Consider the following 22,572-nt stretch of genomic DNA (forward strand, 5'->3'; position numbering starts at 1 on the left):
AAATTTTAAAATGTTAGGATTAAATAGTTTAATAACAAATGGCGATGCCCTTGGCTGGCACGCAGGGCGGCCCCTCCGGTCGACCCTCTCTTATATTCTGCACTATTAAATCACCATCGGCGGGACCCAAGGTTGGCCCGCAAAGGGAACTCCTCCAGTTCCCTTTCATCCCTGTGTTGAACTTAATCCTAGAATTAAAAAAACACATTAATAAAGTTAAAAAAAAAAAAAAAAAAAAAAACTGTGAACATCAAGCGACGCCGCTGGAAATACGACGAAGCGGACTGGGAGGAGTACGAGCGCGCCATGTCGACTGCCTGCGTGAACCAACCTCCCTCGTCCTTCTCCGATTTTACCAGCATGATCCTCGATGCTGCCCAGCAAACCATTCCCCGGTCCAGCGGCTATCCCGGCCGTCGCGCACTCAGATGGTGGTCCGAGGAAACTCGGCGCGCGGTCAAAGCCAGACGCAAAGCTTTGCGGGCTCTGAGGAAGCTCAGCCCCAACCACCCTCTCAGGCCAGACGCCCTGGACTGTTACAAGGAGAAGCATCGACAGTGCAAAATCATTATCAGGGAGGCGAAATCCAAGCAGTGGGAAGACTTTGTCGACAGCATCAACCCCTCCCAATCAATCGCCGATCTGTGGAGACGGGTAAATGCCATAAGTGGTAAGTCGAGGGCGACGCCCATCCACCTCGACCAAGGCAACCAAACGATTTCAGAACCCGCACAAGTTGCCAACACCCTCGGGGAATACTTCGCCTCCCTGGTAGCAACAGCTCAGTACCCAGCTGACTTCCGAAGCACTATTTCCGCTCGAAACTTGACTCTCAGCGCCACCTTTATTCCCGCGGACCCCCCCAACTGCCTGTTGAACCTACCCTTCTCAGCAGGTGAGTTGGCCCACGCGCTCTCCAAGTGCAATGGGAACTCATCCGGCCCGGATGAGTTGGGGTATCCCATGCTGAAACGGCTTCCTCCAGACGCCAAAACCCATCTTCTCAAACTCGTCAACGACACTTGGGAGAACCGCACTTTCCCAGACGAGTGGAGGAAGAGCCACGTGATTCCCATTCCCAAAAACCACACCACGGGTCGGGATCCCTCCAAGTTTCGTCCGATCTCCCTCACCTCCTGCGCGTGTAAGACCATGGAGAGGATGGTCAACCGCCGGCTCCGTGAAAAACTGGAAGCAGATGGAAGATTTGGCTTCCAACAGCACGCCTTTCGCCCAGGGTATGGCACCAGCACATACTTTGCCAACCTGGGCAGTGTGCTACAGAGCGCGTACAACGAAGGCAAGCATGTTGACCTGGTTTCGCTGGACATTGCCAAAGCTTTCAGCAGGACCTGGACACCCCTGGTCCTCAACAAACTACTAGAATGGGGCATCACCGGCAACATGCTTGCCTTTATCAAAAATTTCTTGACCGGTAGGACTTTCACGGTCCTCATCGGCGGCTCTGCATCCGGAGAATATGCCGAGGAAACTGGGGTCCCCCAAGGGTCGGTTCTTGCGGTCACCCTTTTCCTGATCGCAATGAACGGGGTCTTCGGCATACTACCGGCCAACGTCCACCTATTCGTCTACGCTGATGACATCCTTCTAGTTGTCGTAGGCGGAACCCCCGGACGAACCAGAATCAAAGCGCAGGCGGCTGTCAGCGCAATCCATCGATGGGCCACTTCCGTTGGTTTCACCATGAACGCGGGCAAGTGCATCCGAGGCCACGTTTGCCATGGCCGCCATCAAATTGGAGGCCCGCCCATTAAGCTTGGCCACGACCCCATTCCCAACCGGAAAATCGTCCGTGTTCTTGGTGTCGATATCGACCGACGGCTCACCTTCCTACCACACTTCCGGGCTGTGAAGGTGGCCTGCAAACCACGAATCAGCCTAATGAAAACTCTGGCCGCTAAACACCGGACCAACAACCGGTACACCAGGCTAAACATAGGCCAAGCCACCATCGATAGTCGCCTGCTATACGGATTAGAGCTAACCTGCTCTGCTCGAAGGGACCTCGTTAGCGTGCTGTCCCCAGTTTTCAACACGTACGTCCGACTGGCTTCCGGTCTCCTCCCTTCCACGCCAGCTGAAGCAGCCTGCGCCGAAGCCGGAATCATCCCCTTCCGGCACAGAGTCCTCACGGCCATCTGCTGCAAGGCAGCCTCCTATGCAGCTGTCACATCTGGAGAGTACGGGATCCCTCTCCTCGACGAGGCTGACCGGATCCTCAGAAGCGTGGCCGGCACCGGCCTCCCCCCAGTGGCGCGGGTCCACTGGCACGGAGCAAGAAGCTGGTCAATGCCTCCCGTCAGAACCGAAAACTCCATCGCCTCGCGCTTCCGGAGAGGCGACAACTCCGAGGAGCTTAGGAGGTCGGTTTTTAAGCTCGTGGGCACTCGCTTCCGGAATCATACCGTACGGTATACCGATGGTTCCGTATCCAGCAGAGGGGTAGGTTTCGGTGTTTCTGGTAACAATCTAGCCAGGTCCGAGAGCCTACCGTCGCAATGCAGTATCTTTTCCGCTGAAGCTGCAGCCATCTTCGTCGCCGCCACCCTCCCAGCAGATAAACCGATCGCGATCCTTACGGACTCGGCGAGTGTGGTGGCCGCACTCCAAAGCCACACACCAAAACACCCGTGGATCCAAGGAATCCTGGCAGGTATGGCACCAGATACCTGCTTCGCTTGGATTCCTGGTCATTGCGGCATTAGGGGGAATGTAGAAGCGGATGCCCTCGCCTGCGTTGGGCATGAAGGCTTGCCCTATACCCGTTCCGTCCCGCTGGCCGACGTTAAAAAATGGACAAAAAGTGTCGTTGGCCAGGACTGGGCCCGGGCTTGGAATAACAACAATGTCCTACCCCTAAGGAAGGTGAAAGGCACCACTGGTCCCTGGCACGACCTGACCTCGCAAAAACAGCAAACCACCTTATCCAGACTCCGGACCGGGCATACCAGGATCTCCCACAATTTCGGTGGGGGCCCTTTCCGGTCGGAATGTGATTATTGCGGGGTTAGGAACAGCGTCGAGCATTTCGTATGTTGGTGCCCGAAATTCGATCACCCCAGGAACCATTATGGCATACCAGCTAGCATCCGGGATGCGCTAGCTGACGATGAAGCTATGACAGCTGCACTCTTCTGTTTCCTGAAGGATGCAGGCCTGTACTACACAATCTAGATTTGGACCCCTGCCTAAGGCGAACGGGCCTTCTTCGGATATAAGTCCCACCCCCTCAGTGAACCCCCCTTTTTAGTTCAGCTGAGGGGGCTTCAGCCTCCTTTGTTCCCAGCCATTTTTCCATCAACGACATCTGCCATGTTTTCGAACCACCTTTTCCACCTTGTTACCAAGGTCTCCCAAAAGTCACCCACGTTCGGGAAAAATAAGATCCCTTCCGAAAAATTCGGACTCTGAAATTTTGCCAAATTTCCAAATGGCATTCGAACCTTTCAAACGAAAGGGCTGAATTTAATTAAAGGATCGAAGGCAGAAAATGGCTGATAAAATGGGAACTTACATGGCAGTCCAATCTATACCCCCATCCCTCAGCCAAATAGGCATCACCGGAGAACAGCGCACACAGGATCTAAAACCCACAAGGAACCACCGGAAAGCAGCATTCGGAGGAAAGCAGAGCAGGACATCAATCATCCAGGAGTACCTACACCGGGAAAAGACCCTATCCTCTTCGGAAACCCCGCTTTTAACTTGTTTTTGTGTAGTGTCATCATTTTGTTTTTAATTGTCTTAACTGTGAACCTTTTATTTTTATCTTACCATTATTCAAAGTTTTTTTTAAAGTGTTAGATTTAATTAGACTAGAAATATTAAAATGTCAACTGGCGATGCCCTCGGTTGGCACGCAGGGCGGGCCCCTCCGGCCGGCCCTTTCTTTAATGAAGCCCCGCTTTATCACCATCGGCGGGACCCAAGGTTGGCCCGCAAAGGGATCTCCTCAAGCTCCCTTTCATCCGGTGTTGAACTTAATCTGTAGATTAAAAAAACACATTAATAAAGAAATAAAAAAAAAAAAATCAAACCTCCGACAACAACCAACACCCATTCATACAAGCCATCCAACAATCACTCGACCCCAACCTCACGATGATGTGGGTACCCGGACACGCCGGAATCAAAGGCAATGAAGATGCTGACATCCTCGCCAACATGGGGCGAAGCAGCCCGCACCTGATCCGCTGCGTACCAGCCGCGGACGCCAAACTATGGGTCAAATCGAGAATAGCAGCAGCGTGGGCAGGAGAATGGCAGAATCAGCGCAATCCGTGCAGAATGATAAAGCGATCAACCCTTCCTGGCGAGGACCTACCGAACCGACGGGAACAGGTGATCCTCTCCAGAATGAGAACAGGCCACACGAACATAACGCACAATCTTGGCCCTGGTGATTTTCACAAACGCTGCACGGTATGCAAATGCAAAAACACAATTAGCCACATTCTGAACCACTGCCCTCTATACCACGAACCCCGTATAACATATAACATCAGTAACGCTGCAACCGCCCTACAAAACGACAGGTTAAGTGAACAACTAATGATGAACTTCCTGAAAGACTGCAATCTCTACAACAAGATCTAAAAAACACCAAAAATCTACAATGACCCCAGCAAAGTACCCGAACCACTCTATACACAACGAAACACAAGCCAAACCCCCAGCCAAATCGACCAAGCAACGAAACAGGACACCCTATCCGGAAAACACACCACCCATTGACCAAAAACCTACGATGACCTCAGCAAAGTACCCGGACCACTCTCTACACAACGGAACACAATCCAAACCCCCAGCCAAATCGACCAAGCAACGAAATAGGACACCACACCCGGAAAACGCACCACCCACTGGAACCAGAAAGCTTCTGCATCAAAACAAATAACAACAAATAACTTTGTAAAATGTCATGTAATTATATTCATTTTTCGATAAGAGGTGAGCCAACCCAGAGCTGCAAACCTCTATAATAAAAATAAAAAAAAAAAAAAATAAAAAAAAAAAGCCGACAGCCCTCTCCTGGAGGATATACGTGCCGAGTACCAGATCAAACGGAACGAATGCAGACAAACTCTGCGCGAGGCAAAGGAAACGTCTTGGACGGAGTTCCTTGACGGCATTAACAGCGAGCAAACGGCGACGGAACTATGGCGTAGGATAAACTGCTTCCAGGGTAAGCGAAGGTCAAAGGGCATCACACTTATTATTAACGGCACAGCCCAACGTGATCCGGCCACCGTTGCGGACGCATTAGCCGACTATTTCGGCCAGCAGTGCTCCTACCGGGAGTACCCGGACCAATTCCGAAGAAAACACGGCGACCCAGCAACGGAAATCCGGAAATTCAAGGTACCGACGAACAACGGAGAGTCATACAACCAGCTCTTCTCGTTGCCTGAGCTGGAGCATGCTCTAAGGAAGGGAAAAGGCAAATCGGCGGGCCCCGATGGACTCGGGTACGCCATGTACAAAAACCTTCCCCTAATCGGAAAAATCGCCCTCCTGGACTCCATCAACCAAGAGTGGACTAAAGGCACTTTCCCCACCGAGTGGAAATCAACCCTCGTAGTCCCGGTCCCGAAGAATAACGGCCCATCGAACGAAGCGTCAGGATATCGGCCCATTGCTCTGGCGAATGTTGGATCGAAGATTATGGAGCGCATGGTCAACAGGCGGCTGATCGAACTTCTGGAAAGCGCCGGGAAACTCGACAACCGGCAGCACGCCTTCAGGGCGGGGCGAGGCACCAGCACCTACCTTGCGGCCCTGGCGGAAATTTTGAACAGCAACAAGGGTAAGCATGCTGAGATTATCTCCCTCGACCTATCAAAGGCGTACAACAGGACGTGGACCCCCGGTATCCTAAAGAAGCTGGCTCTTTGGGGGATCTCCGGCAATCTTCTCCTCTTCGTGAAAAACTATCTGCTAGACCGCTCATTCCGGGTTCAACTCGGAGCAACATCGTCGAAGGCAGTAAAGGAAGAAACCGGAGTCCCCCAAGGATCTGTCATCGCGGTCACCCTGTTTTTGGTGGCCATGGAGGGCGTATTTGCAGATCTCCCGAAAGAAATCTTCATCGTCGTGTACGCGGATGATATCGTGCTAATAGCTGTTGGCAAACGGCTAAAGGCACTCAGGCGTAAGGCGCAAGCGGCGGTCAACAAGGTCGCACTGTGGGCCCAGAACTCCGGCTACCGAATAGCGGCGGATAAATGCGCTAGAATCCACATCTGCGAATCGCTTCATCGGCTCCCAAGCGAAGCCATCACAACCGGCGGTAACACCATCCCAGTCAAGAACAGCGCGAAGCTAATCGGTGTCACCATTGACCGCCGACTAACTTTCAAGCAGCACTTTCAAGCCACCCGGAACGCCTGTAGAACCAGGCTCAACATGATGAAGCTTATCTCCAGGAAGCGAACGAGAAGCGATCGGGCCACCAGGATTAGAGTAGCAGATGCGGTCATAACCAGTAGGCTCGTATACGGCATCGAGATGACGTCGTGCAACCTGCCGGAACTGATCAAAAACCTTGCCCCGGTATACAACCGGTCTATCCGGTACATCTCCGGGTTGTTACCTTCCACGCCGGCGGACGCGGCATGCGCCGAGGCTGGTGTACTGCCATTCCGGTACAAGGCCACGTCAGCACTGTGTACCAGAACCGTCGGATACCTGGAAAAAACGAGAACAACCGATGATTCCTGCAGTATTCTAGCCCGGGCGAACGATGCACTCCTGAAACAGTGCCAACAGCGCCTCCCAAAATCGCCGGACTGCACCGCCTAGGGGCAAGGCCATGGAGCGAAGCAAGACCAAAGATTGATCTCTCCTAAAAGCGCTGCTGAGGAAAGGACCCAACCGCGCCCAAGCCCAAGCCCTCTTCAATCAACGAATAGAAGACAAATATTCATCGTACACCATCCGGTACACTGACGGTTCGAAGGCAGAAGGGAAAGTTGGCATTGGCATCGAAACCGGCGACTGTACTTCGGCATCGTACCGATTACCGAACATCTGTTCGGTATTTTCCGCAGAAGCAGCCGCGATATTCAAGGCAGCCATCCTCCCTAGCCAAGGCCCTACGGTCATAATCACCGATTCCGCAAGTGCTCTCGCGGCACTGGCCGCTGAATCAAACCGGCACCCGTACATCCAAGCGATCCAGATGGCACTAAACGAAAACATCAGCCTGATGTGGGTCCCCGGACACTCCGGGATAGCCGGAAACGAGAATGCGGATCTTCTAGCTAACATCGGTCGGAGCAGCCAACTGCTGAACAACGTCGTCCCCGCAGCAGACGCAAAGCTGTGGATTAAGCAGCAGATCTCAGCAGCATGGGCCACGGAGTGGCATAAAGTGAGATCGTTCTGCCGGATGCTTAAGAGCACCACCCTCCCTGGTGAAGACCAACACAACCGACGAGAGCAGGTGGTATTGTCTAGGCTCCGCACAGGACATACGAACATCACCCACGTCCTGGGGTCTGACAATTACCATCGGCAATGCGAAATTTGCCAATGCAGAATGACAATCCAGCACCTGTTCAACACCTGCCCAGTATTTGAAGAAGCACGTAACAACAACAACATCCAGAATGCATACACGGCTTTACGTAACAACACGGTTGACGAACGGTGCACCATTAATTTTCTGAAGGACGTCCAACTATTTAACCGAATATGACAAGCCCCAAACCTGATAATGACCCAGCAACGAACTCGGAAACCCCCTCGAAACGGAACACAAAACACCCTCCCGAAACAATCAAGACCCTGCCACGAAAAGGACAAACCACCGGACTACGAAACACCCACTGAAAACGAAAATTGATACCAAACACGCAACGACCCTGGACTGCTCTGATACACCCCACCAAGCTATTGGAACCGGAAACACCTAGAATAACAAATTTTCATATCAATCCTAGAACGGCCCCTTCCGGACCGATAGTAAAATCGTAGAATATTAAATTGATAATGCAATGTAATCATATATTTTGTAAAACCATTTCAAAACTTTCGCGGAGGTGAACTAGCCTTGGGCTAAAAACCTCTTTAATAAAGATTTTAATAATAATAATAAAGTTAAGTCCCAACCACCCTCTCAGGCCTGACGCCCTAGATCTGTATAAGGAGAAACACCGACAGTGTAAGATCATTATCAGGGAAGCAAAATCCAAGCAATGGGAGGATTTCATCGATAGCATCAACCCGTCCCAAACCTCCGCCGAACTTTGGAGGCGGGTAAACGCGATTAGTGGGAAATCGAGGGTTCTCCAATCCACCTCGATCAGGGCAACCGCACAATCTCTGACCCTGCACAAGTCGCGAATGCTCTCGGCGACTATTTTGCTTCCCTGGTAGCTGTTTCCCAGTACCCAGCAGACTTCCAGAGAAACATCACTTCCCATAATCTTCACCTCAACACCACTCTTATTCCCGCGGACCCCCCCGGCTGCCTGCTGAACCACCCCTTCTCAGCAGGAGAGTTGGCCCACGCGCTCGCCAAGTGCAAAGGGAACTCATCCGGGCCGGATGAGTTGGGGTATCCCATGATCAAACGGCTCTCTCCGGCCGCGAAGGCCCTTTTCTGAACCTCGTCAACAACATTTGGGAAAACCGCACTTTTCCTGACGAGTGGAGGAAAAGCTATGTCATCCCATCCCGAAGAGTAGTGTTAACAGCCGCGACGCTTCCAAATTTAGGCCAATTTCCCTGACCTCGTGCGCGTCCAAAACTGTCGAAAGGATGGTCAATCGGCGGCTTAGGGAAAACTGGAAGCGGACGGAAGGTTAGGCCATCGTCAACACGCTTTCCGCCCAGGATATGGCACCAGCACCTATTTTGCCAACCTGGGTAGTGTGCTCCAAGAGGCGTACGAGGAAGGCAAGCATGTTGACCTAGTGTCACTTGACATCGCCAAAGCTTTCAGCCGGACCTGGACCCCATTGGTCCTCAGAAAGCTACAAGACTGGGGGATCACTGGCAACATGCTTGCATTCATCAAAAACTTCCTCTCTCGACGAACCTTCCAGGTGCTCATCAGGGCACTGCATCCAACGAGTATCCCGAAGAAACCGGCGTCCCCCAAGGGTCGGTCCTAGCGGTAACATTATTCCTTATCGCTATGGACGGGGTTTTCAACTCTCTGCCTGCAAATGTCTACGTATTTGTATACGCAGACGACATCCTGTTGGTTGTCGTTGGAAGTACACCCGGAAGAACCAGAATTAGAACCCAAGCGGCAGTTACCACCATTCTTCGGTGGGCTTCTTCCGTCGGTTTTGTACTCAACGCCGGTAAATGTGTCCGGGGACACGTGTGCAGCGGGCGGCACCAGCTAGCGGGGCCTTCCATTAAACTCGGCTCGGAGGCCATCCCCAACCGGAAGATCGTCCGTGTTCTTGGTGTTGACATCGACCGGAAGCTTTCCTTTTTACCGCATTTCCGAGCGGTTAAGGAAGCCTGCAAACCCCGCGTTAACCTCATCAAAACCCTCTCCAAAAAGCACCGCACCAACAACAGGAGCACGAGGCTTAACGTCGGGCAAGCCATCATTGACAGCCGTCTGCTATATGGCCTAGAGCTTACATGCCCTGCCTACAGAAGCCTAATCAACATCCTATCGTCAGGACAGCTTCAGGTTTACTCCCGTCCACCCCTGCTGAAGCTTCATGTGTTGACGCTGGCATCCTCCCTTTCCGGCATCGTATCCTAATGGCCATCTGCCACAAAGCCGCCTCTTTCGCTGCTTCCACCTCAGGACATGCCAGGATCCCTCTCCTCGATGTGGCTGACCGGATCCTGAGAAGTGTAGCCGGTACCGTTCTCCCCCAGTGGCGAGGATCCACGGGCACGGTGCAAAGGGCTGGCTGATGCCTCCCGTTAACATCGACCACACCATCGCCTCGCGGTTCAAAAAGGGAGACAACACTGAGGAACTCCGGCGGTCCGTTTCAGAACTGCTCGCAACACGTTTCCGGAACAGCGAAATCCGGTACACTGATGGCTCTGTATCCAGCCGAGGAGTCGGCTTCGGAGTCTACGGACCCAATCTGGCCAGGTCGGAGAGCCTGCCACGCCAGTGCAACATCTTTTCCGCTGAAGCCGCCGCTGTCTTTGTTGCGGCCACTACCCCAGCAAATAAACCAATCGTGGTCCTCACCGACTCTGCAAGCGTGGTTTCTGCTCTCAAAGCGAGACACCCAAGCACCCCTGGATCCAGGGAATTCTATCTGGAATGATACCAGGTACCACCTTTGCCTGGATCCCCGGCCATTGCGGTATCAGGGGAAACAACGAAGCTGACGCCCTGGCTTGTGTCGGACATGAAGGCCTGTTATACACGCGTTCCGTCCCGCTGGCCGACGTTAAGAAATGGACGAAGAGCGTCGTCGGCCAGGACTGGGCTCGGATATGGAACAGCAACAGGTGGCTCTTCCTCAGGAAAATCAAGGGAACCACCGACTCCTGGAATGAACCAGCCACCCAGAAAGAACAGCAGGTCATCTCTAGACTCCGAACAGGCCACACAAGGGTTTCTCACAATTTTGGCGGGGGCCCTTTCCGGTCCACTTGTGAACTATGCGACACGGAAAACAGCGTAGAGCACTTCATCTGTCGGTGCCCCAAATATGACTACCCCCGAAACCTCTACGGAATTCCAGGTAGCATTCGGGACGCACTGGCGGATGACGAAGCTGCAATGGCCGCCATATTTTGCTTCCTGAAGGATGCCCGTTTATTCCACGAAGTTTAGCATCCCGACAGCTCCCAACATGAAGCCTCGGGAATGAGGCCTTTTATATCAGGCGAACGGGCATTTCCTAAATATAAGACCCACCCCCCCCAGCGATCATTGTTCCGTTTCGGCTGGGGGGGCTTCGACCTTCCCTATCTGTAACTGTACCTCGCCAAACCAACATACATGCCATGCCAATTCGCATTCGAATTTTTTTCCACTCCTTTATTGAAGGACATCGATAAAAAGCCTTCGAGCATTTTTCAGGCTCCCTCCGAATTTTTCGGATTCCGAATATCGTCACACCCAACAAGTGGCGTTCTGATCCTTTCATCGAAGAAAGGTCGAAAAATAAAAGGATCTCTGTCAAATTGGCAAACATTGGCGAGGACTAAACGGATAAGGCCTCAACTGCAACTTCAACCCTTCAGGGGCAAAACATTACCACCGGAGAACAGCGCATCAGTAACATCACAGCAGAACATCACAACACGGATCTACAGGAACCAGGGAATGTATATTTAAGGAAGGCAAAGTAGGGAGTCAACCCCCACAGGACTGACCAGGACCAAAATGACCCTACCCACGTCGATCACCCGTATCCAACTCGGATTGTGTACCATCGTCTTAAGTGTTTCTGTTTTATTTTAATTGTTTTCATCTGTGCATACGTTTTTATTATTTCACTTTACGACAAAATTTTAAAATGTTAGGATTAAATAGTTTAATAACAAATGGCGATGCCCTTGGCTGGCACGCAGGGCGGCCCTCCGGTCGACCCTCTCTTATATTCTGCACTATTAAATCACCATCGGCGGGACCCAAGGTTGGCCCGCAAAGGGAACTCCTCCAGTTCCCTTTCATCCCTGTGTTGAACTTAATCCTAGAATTAAAAAAACACATTAATAAAGTTTAAAAAAAAAAAAAAAAAATCCAAGCGTTTTCTTTCCGTGATTCGGCTGACAGTCAGCCAAAAGTACCCGTTCCGCGTGTGAAGTGGTGAAAAGTGTTCGGCCATTTTTGGCAAAAAACCGGTCCCGGACCCAATCCGTGCGTGTTTCCGAATTCCTCCGTTTCGCGTGTGACGTCATTCGGCGGTGACGCTGCCAATTCGGCTGGCAGAACGCGAAAAATCGAAAAATACCGTCCAAAAAAAGTGCGCCATTTTTTGAGAGGTATCGGAGTGAAACTCGGTCGGGGCGTAGGGGGAGGCTGATCCGGACCACAGCCTTGGACCCGACCCGATCCGGCCACCGGTTCCGGAGAAATCGCGTTTTTCGTTTTGGCGTGACGTCATTCGGCGGGTGACGCTCCCATTCGGCTGGTGGGACGCGTGTTTTCAAGTGATTTTCAGTGCGGTGAAAAAACACTTTTCCGTCGCCGGCGGCAGCTGAAACTCGGTCAGCGCGCTAAGGGCGAAGTGCATAACCGTCCAAAACCGACTCCGGCCCAATCGGACTGTGGCCACCGGAGATATCCGTGTTCCGGTGAGTACCAATCTCCCCATACATTTTCTCGCCCCGTGGTGGAGACGCGTGGTATTTTGTGTGACCGCTTTCGTTTTTCGTACCGCGACATCGCACACACGCCGCGGATCGTCGTTTCAGCGTGTTTCAACCGCCCGTGCCGGTTCGGCGGCGCGAGTGCGGTTACTCGGAGAGGGGCTCGGGCCGCTCCTTCGGCCTAGGGACCAGGGGCCCCGATAATGGCAATCATGTAACGAATCGCCTCGACGGCGAATATACGGGACGCAGGCTCCCAGTATATATGGACACAACAAATAGTGCGGGTCAGCTCCAGGTGCTGAGATTACAAGGCGCAAATGGCCAACCGCTACCAGCGAACCCCTTCCTCCGTCGAAAGTCTGTGGAAGCCTTCCTCGGAGGGATTATCGATGGCGCTAGTAAGGAAAACCGCGGTGCATCGTACGTGCTCAAGGTAAGAAGCAAGGCACAGTTCTCCAAGTTGCTCACCATGAAGCAGCTCGTCGATGGCACTCCGTGACAGTCGTAGAACACCCGCACCTCAATGTCGTTAAGTGCGTGGTCTCCTGTTTCGATGCCATCGACCTGCCCGACGACTATCTGCTGGAAGAACTCCGCAGTCAAGGGATCCGTGAGATTTACAGAATCAAAAGCGGACGCAGGACGGTAAGCTGGCCAATACTCCCGCCATCGTACTGACGATTGCTGGCACAGTCATCCCAGAATTCGTCACATTCGGATGGACTCGCTGTCAGACAAGGAACTATTATCCGAATCCCATGCGGTGCTTCAAATGCTGGGATTTCGGACATACAAGCAAGAGGTGCCCCAGTCCCGAACAAGTTTGCGGCAACTGTTCGAAGCAGCACCAAGCCAGTTCCAACATCGACGACAACAACCGCCCACAGTGCACAGAGCAGCAGTACTGCAAGTTCTGCCGCACAAATGACCACCAGACGTCAAGCAGAAGATGCCCGGCCTACAAGCTGGAGACCGAAGTTCAACGATTGAAGGTGGACCGAGGGCTATCCTACCCCCAAGCCCGACGGGAGGTAGAAGCTCTACATGGATCAAGTCAAGCCGGTTCGTATGCAAAAACAACTGCATCCAGCAAGGACTCCGAGATCGAAGAACTTCAAAAGAAGGTGAGTGAACTGAAGATGGCTAACAGTGGTGTCTCCGCCCGCTTGGCGTCAGTCCAGAAAAACGGCACCATTGAAGACCTGGTACTCCAAGTCGCCAAGCTTACGGAGCAAGTTACCAAGCTGCAAGACAACCTGAACGTGAAGGACCAAATCATCGAAAGGTTAAGGACCCAGATTAAGCAAGATCAAGAAACACCCAAAGCCAAGGTCAAGCCAACCAAAAGTGAAGTGTACGACATTTTCTCGAGCGACTCTGACATCACGGACGCACCGGCAAAGCAAACACCAAAGCGAGACCGGTCGTCGCGCGGCTCCGGGGAAAGCAGTGACAACGCAGCCAACCCTAAGGCCAAGCGTGGCGCAATACCTAAGGGAACTAAGTAAGTAACTTACAGGCTCAGTTTTGCCATTGATTTCCTTTACCAAACCGACAAGACCCTTCCCATTACCCTCTTCAATCCCCACCTTACCAATATCCCCAGTAAAGGAAATATGCAAACTGAGCCTTACACAAGGGTACTTGTTACTCAAGTTGCAAACCGAACAACCTTACCGCCCACCATCACTACCCCACGACCACCAACACCCACCACAAACATTACAATGGCCGCAGTTGAGCATCCGAGTAGCCGGGGCCCCGTCAGTGCGGACGCTACACCCCCACCGGAACTGGCGGACAACCTCCGGCGCTCGGACGCTGACCCTGCCAGCCAGGATAGTCCAAGATCTGCGAGGGACTTCGAGGGAGTGAAGCGTAAAGCAGATGGCGCACTCGGGACGCAAAACAATTCCCCGACGGACGACGAGGGAGCCAAGCTTAACATCTGTCAAGTACCAAGCCCAAGCTCTGCGTGGGACATCGACGGAGTCAAGCGTTATCCAGTTGGCGTGCTCGGGACGCAGTCCATTTCCCCGACGGACGACGAGGGAAGTCAAACGCAAGCGCAAAGCCCCAGTGCCGCACTAGCGGACGAAGCCCAAGCATTCCCTCCATTAGAAGCTGATATAACCGCCGACCTCTATGACATGCTCCACAAAAAACGGTATGGCCCCAACGCTGTCATCCTGCCCGGTACCTCCCATGTGAGTATCACCACCACAACCACAGTTGTCTGCGGCGAGGGACCTGCCTCCGGAAGAGCTCTGGGGGGGAGCACACCTCCGCCACAATCCTGGTCCAACACCACTTTTTTCCCGTCGCCTCCCCCATCTCTGCCGGTTGTGGGTTCCGGACCCTCAACCTCGTCCACAATACTAGCCCTCCAGTGGAACATAAACGGGTTCCACAATAACCTGTGTGACCTGGAGCTGCTAGTCTCAAACACGGAGCCGATAGCCATAGCGCTTCAAGAAGTCCATCGAGTCACGCCTGTAGCCATGGACCGTACCCTTGGCGGGCGCTACAAGTGGTTCGCCAAGATAAAGCAGAATGTCTACCAATCCGCCGCGGTTGGTGTTCTGCAGGACATCCCAGCAAGCGAAATATCCGTCGTCGCCGATTTCCCAGCCGTAGCCGTGAGAATCGAGTGGCCGTTCCCGATAACGGTCGTCTCGGTGTACATCCCCAGTAGCAAGATACCTAACCTGAGGAACAAACTGGTGAGTATCCTGGATGAGCTACCGTCTCCAGCAATCATACTGGGTGATGTAAACGGCCACCATCGATCCTGGGGCAGTAATCGAAACAACGCCAGAGGAAACACCATCTTTAACGCCGCCGCCGACGCCAATTTCACGGTCCTTAACGACGGCTCTCCTACCTTCCGCCGAGGGTCAACGGAGACAGCCATCGACGTTTCCATGGCCTCGAGTGACGTTGTGCGGAGACTTCTCTGGTCCACCGATGGGGACCCTAGAGGAAGTGACCACACGCCGATCCTCCTGGCTCTCGACACTGCACCCACAAACATCAGCTACCGGCCGCGGTGGCAATACGGAGTGGCAGACTGGGGCAGTTTTCAGCGGGAGATCGAACGCGAGCTGTCCCAACTGCCACCTCCATCGATCTCCGAAATGTCAGAAATCATCTTGCGCGCAGCCGAACAGACCATCCCGAAGACCAGCCCCAACCCGGGTCGAAAAGCAGTCCACTGGTGGAGCGACGGTACAAAGGCGGCTGTCAAAGCCCGCCGCAAGACACTTCGAGCCCTCAAGAAAGCGAAGGAACGCCTCCCAGCCAACCATCCGCGGATCGAGGAACTCCGAGTCAGCTACCAGGCCGCAAGGAATGACTGCCGTCAAACCTTGCGCGAGGCCAAAGAAAAGTCCTGGGCTGACTTCCTCGACGGAATAAATCCGGATCAATCGGCAACGGAGCTTTGGAGGCGAATAAATTGCTTCCAGGGCAAAAGACGTGGAAAAGGCATCACTCTATCCATCAATGGAGTCACCGAGCGAGACCCAACGGTGATTGCTGACGCGCTTGCTGACCACTTCCAGCAACAGTCTTCCTACGACAGCTACCCGGAAGCCTTTCGAAAGAAAAATCGAGCACCCGCTTCGGAGATCGCCGCTTTCCAAATTCCACCGGATGACGGAAACCCCTTCAACCGCCCCTTTACGATGGCCGAGCTGAATTTCGCGCTCGAAAAGGGAAAGGGTAAGTCTGCAGGCCCGGACTCCACCGGGTACCCTATGTTTAAAAACCTCCCCCCGAGTGGAAAATCAGCCTTCCTGGAGGCGATAAATAAGGAATGGTCGGACGGTACGCTTCCCTCCGAGTGGAAATCCAGCTTCGTCGTTCCCATCCCGAAGAGTCAAGGTCCAGCAAACGAGGCAGGAAGTTACCGCCCGATCGCGCTCACCAATGTCGGGTCGAAGATAATGGAGCGAATGGTCAACCGGCGATTGACCCAGTACCTGGAGGCTACCGGCAGGCTGGACGATCGGCAACACGCGTTCCGGTCCGGACGTGGCACGGGAACACATCTCGCATCCCTGAGCCAGATATTGGAGGACGCCAGGATACAAGGTATGCATACTGAGATTGCTTCGCTGGACATATCTTCAGCATACAGTCGGGCTTGGACCCCAGGAGTTCTAAAAAAGCTGGCCCTCTGGGGTGTCACCGGTAACCTCCTACACTTTATCAAAAACTTCTTGCTGGACCGCTCTTTCCGAGTTTTACTCGGAAACCAGCCATCAAAGACCGTGAAAGAGGAAACCGGTGTACCCCAGGGATCAGTGATAGCTGTCACATTATTCCTGGTGGCGATGGAGGGCGTCTTTGCCGACCTCCCTAAGGAGATCTTCATACTGGTCTACGCCGACGACATTTTGTTGCTCGCCGTCGGAAAGCACATCAGGACAATCAAGAGAAAGCTTCAAGCGGCCGTGAACCGCGTCTCCAAGTGGTGCCAGGCTGCCGGCTTCACCATGTCGGCCACCAAGTGCGTCCGCACCCACATCTGCCAATCTGGCCACCGACTTCAGCCCATCAAGTTGAACGACTCCCCCATCCCGACCAAAAACGCCGTCAGAATCCTGGGTGTTACCGTGGACCGCCGCCTCACCTTCGGTGAACATTGCAAGAAGACCCGAGAGGCTTGTAAGGTACGTATCAACATGCTGAAAACGATCTCCAGGCGACGAACACGAAGCGACCGAGCGTTGCGACTCCAGGTGGCCGATGCCGTTATCACTAGCCGCCTAACGTACGGGCTAGAAGCCACCTCGATGAACGCCGACGAGATCACGCGATCCCTGGCCCCGATCTACAATCGCGCGGTCAGAATCGTCTCGGGTCATCTCCCTTCCACACCAGCGGATGTCGCATGCGCCGAAGCGGGAGTGCTCCCCTTCCGATTCAGAGTGGCTGCCGCGCTAAGCTCCAAAACAGTCGGCTATCTTGAAAAAACGAAGGATTCCAACAGCACCTGCCACCTCCTCGGCAGAGCCGACGAACTCTTCCACCGTACAACCCAACAAGCTCTTCCCAAAGTCGCCGGACTTCACCGCCTCGGTCCAAGGGACTGGGCCTCCAAGTCTCCAAAAGTCGACCTTTTCCTAAAGTCCCAGCTACGCAGAGCCCCCAATCGGCAGTTGGCACAAAACCTCTTCACTGAGCGGATCAACACCAGGTACCGAACACACACCATCAGGTACACCGACGGATCCATGGCCGCCGGAAGAGTAGGAATCGGAGTTGACTCCAGCGACGGACAGTCCCAATCCCACAGGCTGCCTAACATGTGCTCGGTCTTCTCGGCGGAGGCCGCAGCCATCTTTCAGGCAATCTCCCAACCGAACAGCGGACCCACACTAATTGTGTCTGACTCGGCAAGCGCACTCTCTGCCTTGCCCTCCGCATCCAACCGCCACCCGTTCATCCAAGCGATCCAGGAATACATCGACGACAACACCACCCTGATGTGGGTCCCCGGCCACGCAGGAATAGCTGGCAACGAAAGTGCCGACATTCTGGCTAACATCGGCCGAGCAAGCCCCTATATCACCCGCAGCGTCCCTGCCGACGATGTGAAGCGATGGCTGAAGCAGCAAATCAGCACGGCTTGGGCCAACGAATGGCGGAAACAAAGAAACCTCTGCAGGATGGTAAAAAACTCCACCCTTCCCGGAACCGACCTGCCCAATCGCCGTGAGCAGATGGTGCTGTCTCGCATGCGTACGGGGCACACCAATCTGACGCACAACCTGGGCCCAGGAGAGTTCCACCATAAATGCATCATCTGTCACTGCAGGAACACCATTTGCCACCTGCTAAACAACTGCCCACAATACGACGAGGCAAGAAGGGCGAATAACATCAACAACGCAGTCGACGCCCTAAAAAATGACCCGATCAGCGAGCGGCTGCTCATCAATTTTTTGAAGGACAGCAAGCTTTTTTACCGAATCTAACGACCTGGTAACCCGAATCGACAAACCCCCGAAGAAATTATACCGACCCCCGCAAACCCACCCTGACACTTCTACGGACACCTCTACACAAACTGCCCCACGCTGGAACTATCACCGGAAAATCACAACATACCACGGACATCCAAACGGAAAATGCACCAACCCTGTTGGAAAGCGAAAATAGAATAGTTAATTTGCTACGGCACCCTTCCGGGCCGATAACCAACATAGAATAACAAATTTTGTATTATAAAATGTAATCTTTCCCCTTTCTCTTGCCGGAGACGAGCCAGCCTCGGGCTGAAAGTCTCCTTAATAAAGTCAATAAAAAAAAAAAAAAAAAAAAAAAAAAAGCTCTGGGGGGGAGCACACCACCGCCACAATCCTGGTCCAACACCTCCTTTTTTCCGTCGCCTCCCCCATCTCTGCCGGTTGCGGGTTCCGGACCCACAACGTCATCCACGACGCTGGCTCTCCAGTGGAACATTAATGGTTACTACAATAACCTATGTGACCTGGAGCTGCTAGTATCGAGCTCGAGCCCGGTGACCATCGCACTCCAGGAAATCCACCGAGCGACGCCTGCCGCCCTAGACCGGACACTCGGTGGCCGGTATAAATGGTTTGCGTCAATCGAGCCGAACGTTTATCGGTCAGCTGCAGTGGGAGTCCTGAAAGAAGTACCCGCCACGGAAATCCCAATAGTCGCAGACTTCCCCATCGTTGCGGTGAGGATAGAATGGCCGCTCCCAGTAACGGTTGTCTCGATCTACATCCCCAGCGGCAAACGGCCGAATCTCAAGAACACCCTGGTGAGTATGATCGAAAACCTCCCATCCCCCGTAATCATCCTGGGCGATGTCAACGGACACCACCAATCCTGGGGTGGCCGCACGAACAATGCTAGAGGGATCGCCATATCCAATGCCGCGGCCGAAGCCGGCCTCATCCTGCTTAACGACGGCACCCCGACCTTCCGCCGAGGGTCCACGGAGTCCGCTGTCGACGTCTCGATGGCCTCGAGCGGCTTAATGAGTAGGCTTCTCTGGTCCACCGACGGGGACCCCAGAGGTAGCGACCACATGCCGATACTCCTGGCCCTGGACAGCGCCCCCACCGACATCACTCGCAGACCACGATGGCTATACGGAGACGCGGACTGGGACAGTTTTCAGCGGGAGATCGAACGCGAGCTGTCCCAGTTCCCGCAACCATCCACGACCGACATCTCCGACGCCATTCTGCACGCCGCGGAGCGCGCTATCCCCAGAACCAGCCCCAACCCGGGCCGTAAAGCCGTCCACTGGTGGTGTGACGACACCAAAAAAGCGGTTAAAGCCCGACGGAAGACCCTCCGCGCGCTGCAGAAGGCTAAAAAGCGACACCCCGCTGACAACCAGCTCCTCGAAGAGATAAAGTCCAGCTACCAGGCCGCCAGGAACAACTGCCGACAAACCCTGCGCGAGGCCAAGGACAAGGCATGGACTACCTTCCTGGACGGGATAAATCCGGAGCAGTCCTCGACCGAGCTCTGGAGGCGGATAAACTGCTTCCAGGGGAAACGACGTGCCAATGGAATCGCCCTCTCCGTCGACGGCGTCACGCATCGTGACCCCACGATCGTGGCCGATACACTAGCCGACCATTTCTATCGGCAATCGTCGTACGCCGAGTACCCAGAAGCATTCCGGAAGAAGCATCCGCCCCCTGCGTCGGATATAGCCGCCTTCGTAGTACCACCCGACAACGGCGACGCCATGAACCGGCCATTCTCCATGGCTGAACTAGAATTCGCTCTTCAGAAAGGTAAGGGCAAATCCGCCGGCCCGGACTCCACCGGGTACCCCATGTACCAGAAACTACCCCCAAGCGGAAAGTCCGCCTTTCTGGAGGCGATTAACAGGGAGTGGACTAGTGGCACCCTCCCAGCGGATTGGAAAGAGAGTCTCGTGGTCCCGATTCCAAAAACGGAGGCCCAGCAAACGAGGCGGGAAGCTATCGGCCAATAGCTTTGACAAATGTCGGCTCCAAAATTATGGAGCGAATGGTAAACCGGCGGCTGACCCACTACCTCGAGTCTACAGGTAAACTAGATGACCGACAACACGCCTTCAGACCCGGACGCGGTACAGGAACGTACCTTGCCTCCCTGGGGGAGATCCTCGATGAAGCCAAGTCCCAAGGTAAGCACGCCGAGCTGGTGTCCCTGGATATATCGCGCGCCTACAACCGCGCGTGGACCCCCGGTGTTTTGAAGAAGCTGGCACTCTGGGGTGTCTCCGGCAACCTCCTCCACTTCATTAAGAATTTTTTGTCGGACCGCTCCTTCCGAGTGCTCCTCGGAAACTGCGTATCCAAGCCCGTGAGGGAGGAAACCGGAGTGCCCCAGGGCTCGGTTATCGCCGTGACGCTATTCCTTGTCGCCATGGAAGAAGTGTTCGCCGACCTGCCAAGAGACGTGTACATCTTAGTATACGCAGACGACATCCTCCTAGTGGCAGTGGGCGAGCACCCCAAGAAGCTCCGGAGGAAGATCCAGTCCGCCGTCAGCAGGGTAGGCAGATGGTGCCTCTCAGCTGGCTTTGTTATGTCTGCCGGTAAGTGCGTGAGAACGCACGTTTGCCAGAGTAATCACCGACCCCCCGGCCAGCCCATCGTACTTAACGGTGCAACCGTTCCCACCAAATCATCGGTCAAACTCCTGGGAGTTACAGTGGATCGTCACCTGACCTTCGCAGAGCACTGCAAAAGGACCAAAGAAGCCTGCAAGGTAAGAAATAATATGATGAAACTGATTTCCAGGAGGAGGACCCGCAGCGACCGAGGCCTACGCCTTCGTGTAGCGGACGCAGTGATCACGAGCCGCCTGCTCTATGGCTTGGAGCTCACCTCGGTGAACCTGCCGGAAATCACCCGCTCCCTAGCCCCGGTGTACAACCGCGCGGTTAGGTTGGTTTCAGGGCACCTTCCATCAACACCCGCAGACATCGCTTGCGCCGAGGCCGGCGTAATACCGTTCCGCCACAAAGTTACTGCCTCCCTCAGCACCAAAACCGTCAGTTTTCTCGAGAAAACCAAGGCCTCCAACAGCACTTGCCACCTTCTCGGCAGGGCCGATGAAGCGTTTCACCATACCACCCAACAACCACTCCCCAAGATCGCTGGACTTCACCGCCTCGGTCCAAGGGACTGGGCCTCCAGGGCCCCGAAAATCGATTGGTCTCTAAAAGCCCAGCTACGCAGAAACCCCAACCAGCAGCTGGCTCAGCGACTTTTCGGTGAGCGGATTAACGCCAGGTACAGGACACACACGGTCAGATACACCGATGGATCCAGAGCCGCCGGCAAAGTGGGTATCGGAGTCGACTCTACCGACGGTTCGACTCAGTCCCACAGGCTACCGAACACCTGCTCCGTCTTCTCGGCGGAAGCCGCTGCCATCTTTCAAGCGGTGTCCCAGCCGTGCAGCGGACCCATGCTGATCGTGTCCGACTCGGCTAGCGCCCTCTCCGCCCTGCCCTCCGCAGCAAATCGCCATCCATTCATCCAGGCCATCCAGGAGAACATCGATGAAAAGACCACCCTGATGTGGGTCCCTGGCCACGCTGGCATCGCTGGCAACGAAAGCGCCGACATCTTGGCCAACATCGGCAGAGCCAGTCCACTGATTACCCGCAGCGTCCCGGCCGACGATGCGAAGCGCTGGATTAAACAGCAGGTGAGCAATGCCTGGGCTAACGAGTGGCACAAGGAGCGGAACCTATGCAGAATGGTTAAGGGCTCCACCCTTCCCGGAACAGACCTGCCCAACCGCCGTGAGCAGATGGTGCTGTCCCGACTGCGTACGGGGCACACCAATCTAACGCATAACCTGGGCTCTGGGGATTTCCACCATCGCTGCACCACCTGCCAATGTAGAAACACCATCAGTCACATCATCAACAACTGCCCTGAATACGAAGGAGCACGGCAAGCCAACAACATCGGCAACGCGGTCGAGGCACTCAACAACAATCCCATCAACGAACGACTGCTTATCAACTTTTTAAAGGATAGCAAACTATACTACCGGATTTGACAACACCCCCCCAAATGATACTGACCCCTGCAAACCAACCCTGACAACTCTATGGAATACGGAACACAAACTACCACGCCAGATCACCACCGGAAAAACGCTATGCACTACGGACATGACATGGACAATGCACCAACCTCGTTGGAAACCGAAATCTAGAATAACCAATTATTACGGCTCCCCTCAGGACCAACATTATTTTTTGCCACGGCACCCTTCCGGGCCGAA

The 22,572-nt window shown here is 54.1% G+C and overlaps 2 protein-coding genes across 2 annotated transcripts; both read left to right on the forward strand.

The window, feature by feature from the left end:
• The first annotated feature begins 4,937 nt into the window (after window positions 1-4,937).
• Window positions 4,938-8,630, forward strand: LOC134210540 (uncharacterized). The gene is made up of 5 exons (XM_062686585.1): window positions 4,938-4,944; window positions 5,039-6,811; window positions 6,873-7,671; window positions 8,145-8,280; window positions 8,331-8,630. The coding sequence occupies exons 1-5, from the start codon at window positions 4,938-4,940 to the stop codon at window positions 8,628-8,630; spliced, it is 3,015 nt and encodes a 1,004-aa protein (XP_062542569.1).
• An 11,671-nt stretch (window positions 8,631-20,301) lies between these two features.
• On the forward strand, window positions 20,302-22,344 carry LOC134210541 (uncharacterized). Its single transcript, XM_062686586.1, has one exon. The coding sequence runs from the start codon at window positions 20,302-20,304 to the stop codon at window positions 22,342-22,344; it is 2,043 nt and encodes a 680-aa protein (XP_062542570.1).
• The last annotated feature ends 228 nt before the right edge of the window (window positions 22,345-22,572 follow it).

The sequence above is a fragment of the Armigeres subalbatus genome, chromosome 2, assembly GCF_024139115.2.
Source record: "Armigeres subalbatus isolate Guangzhou_Male chromosome 2, GZ_Asu_2, whole genome shotgun sequence".
Classification (NCBI taxonomy): domain Eukaryota; kingdom Metazoa; phylum Arthropoda; class Insecta; order Diptera; family Culicidae; genus Armigeres; species Armigeres subalbatus.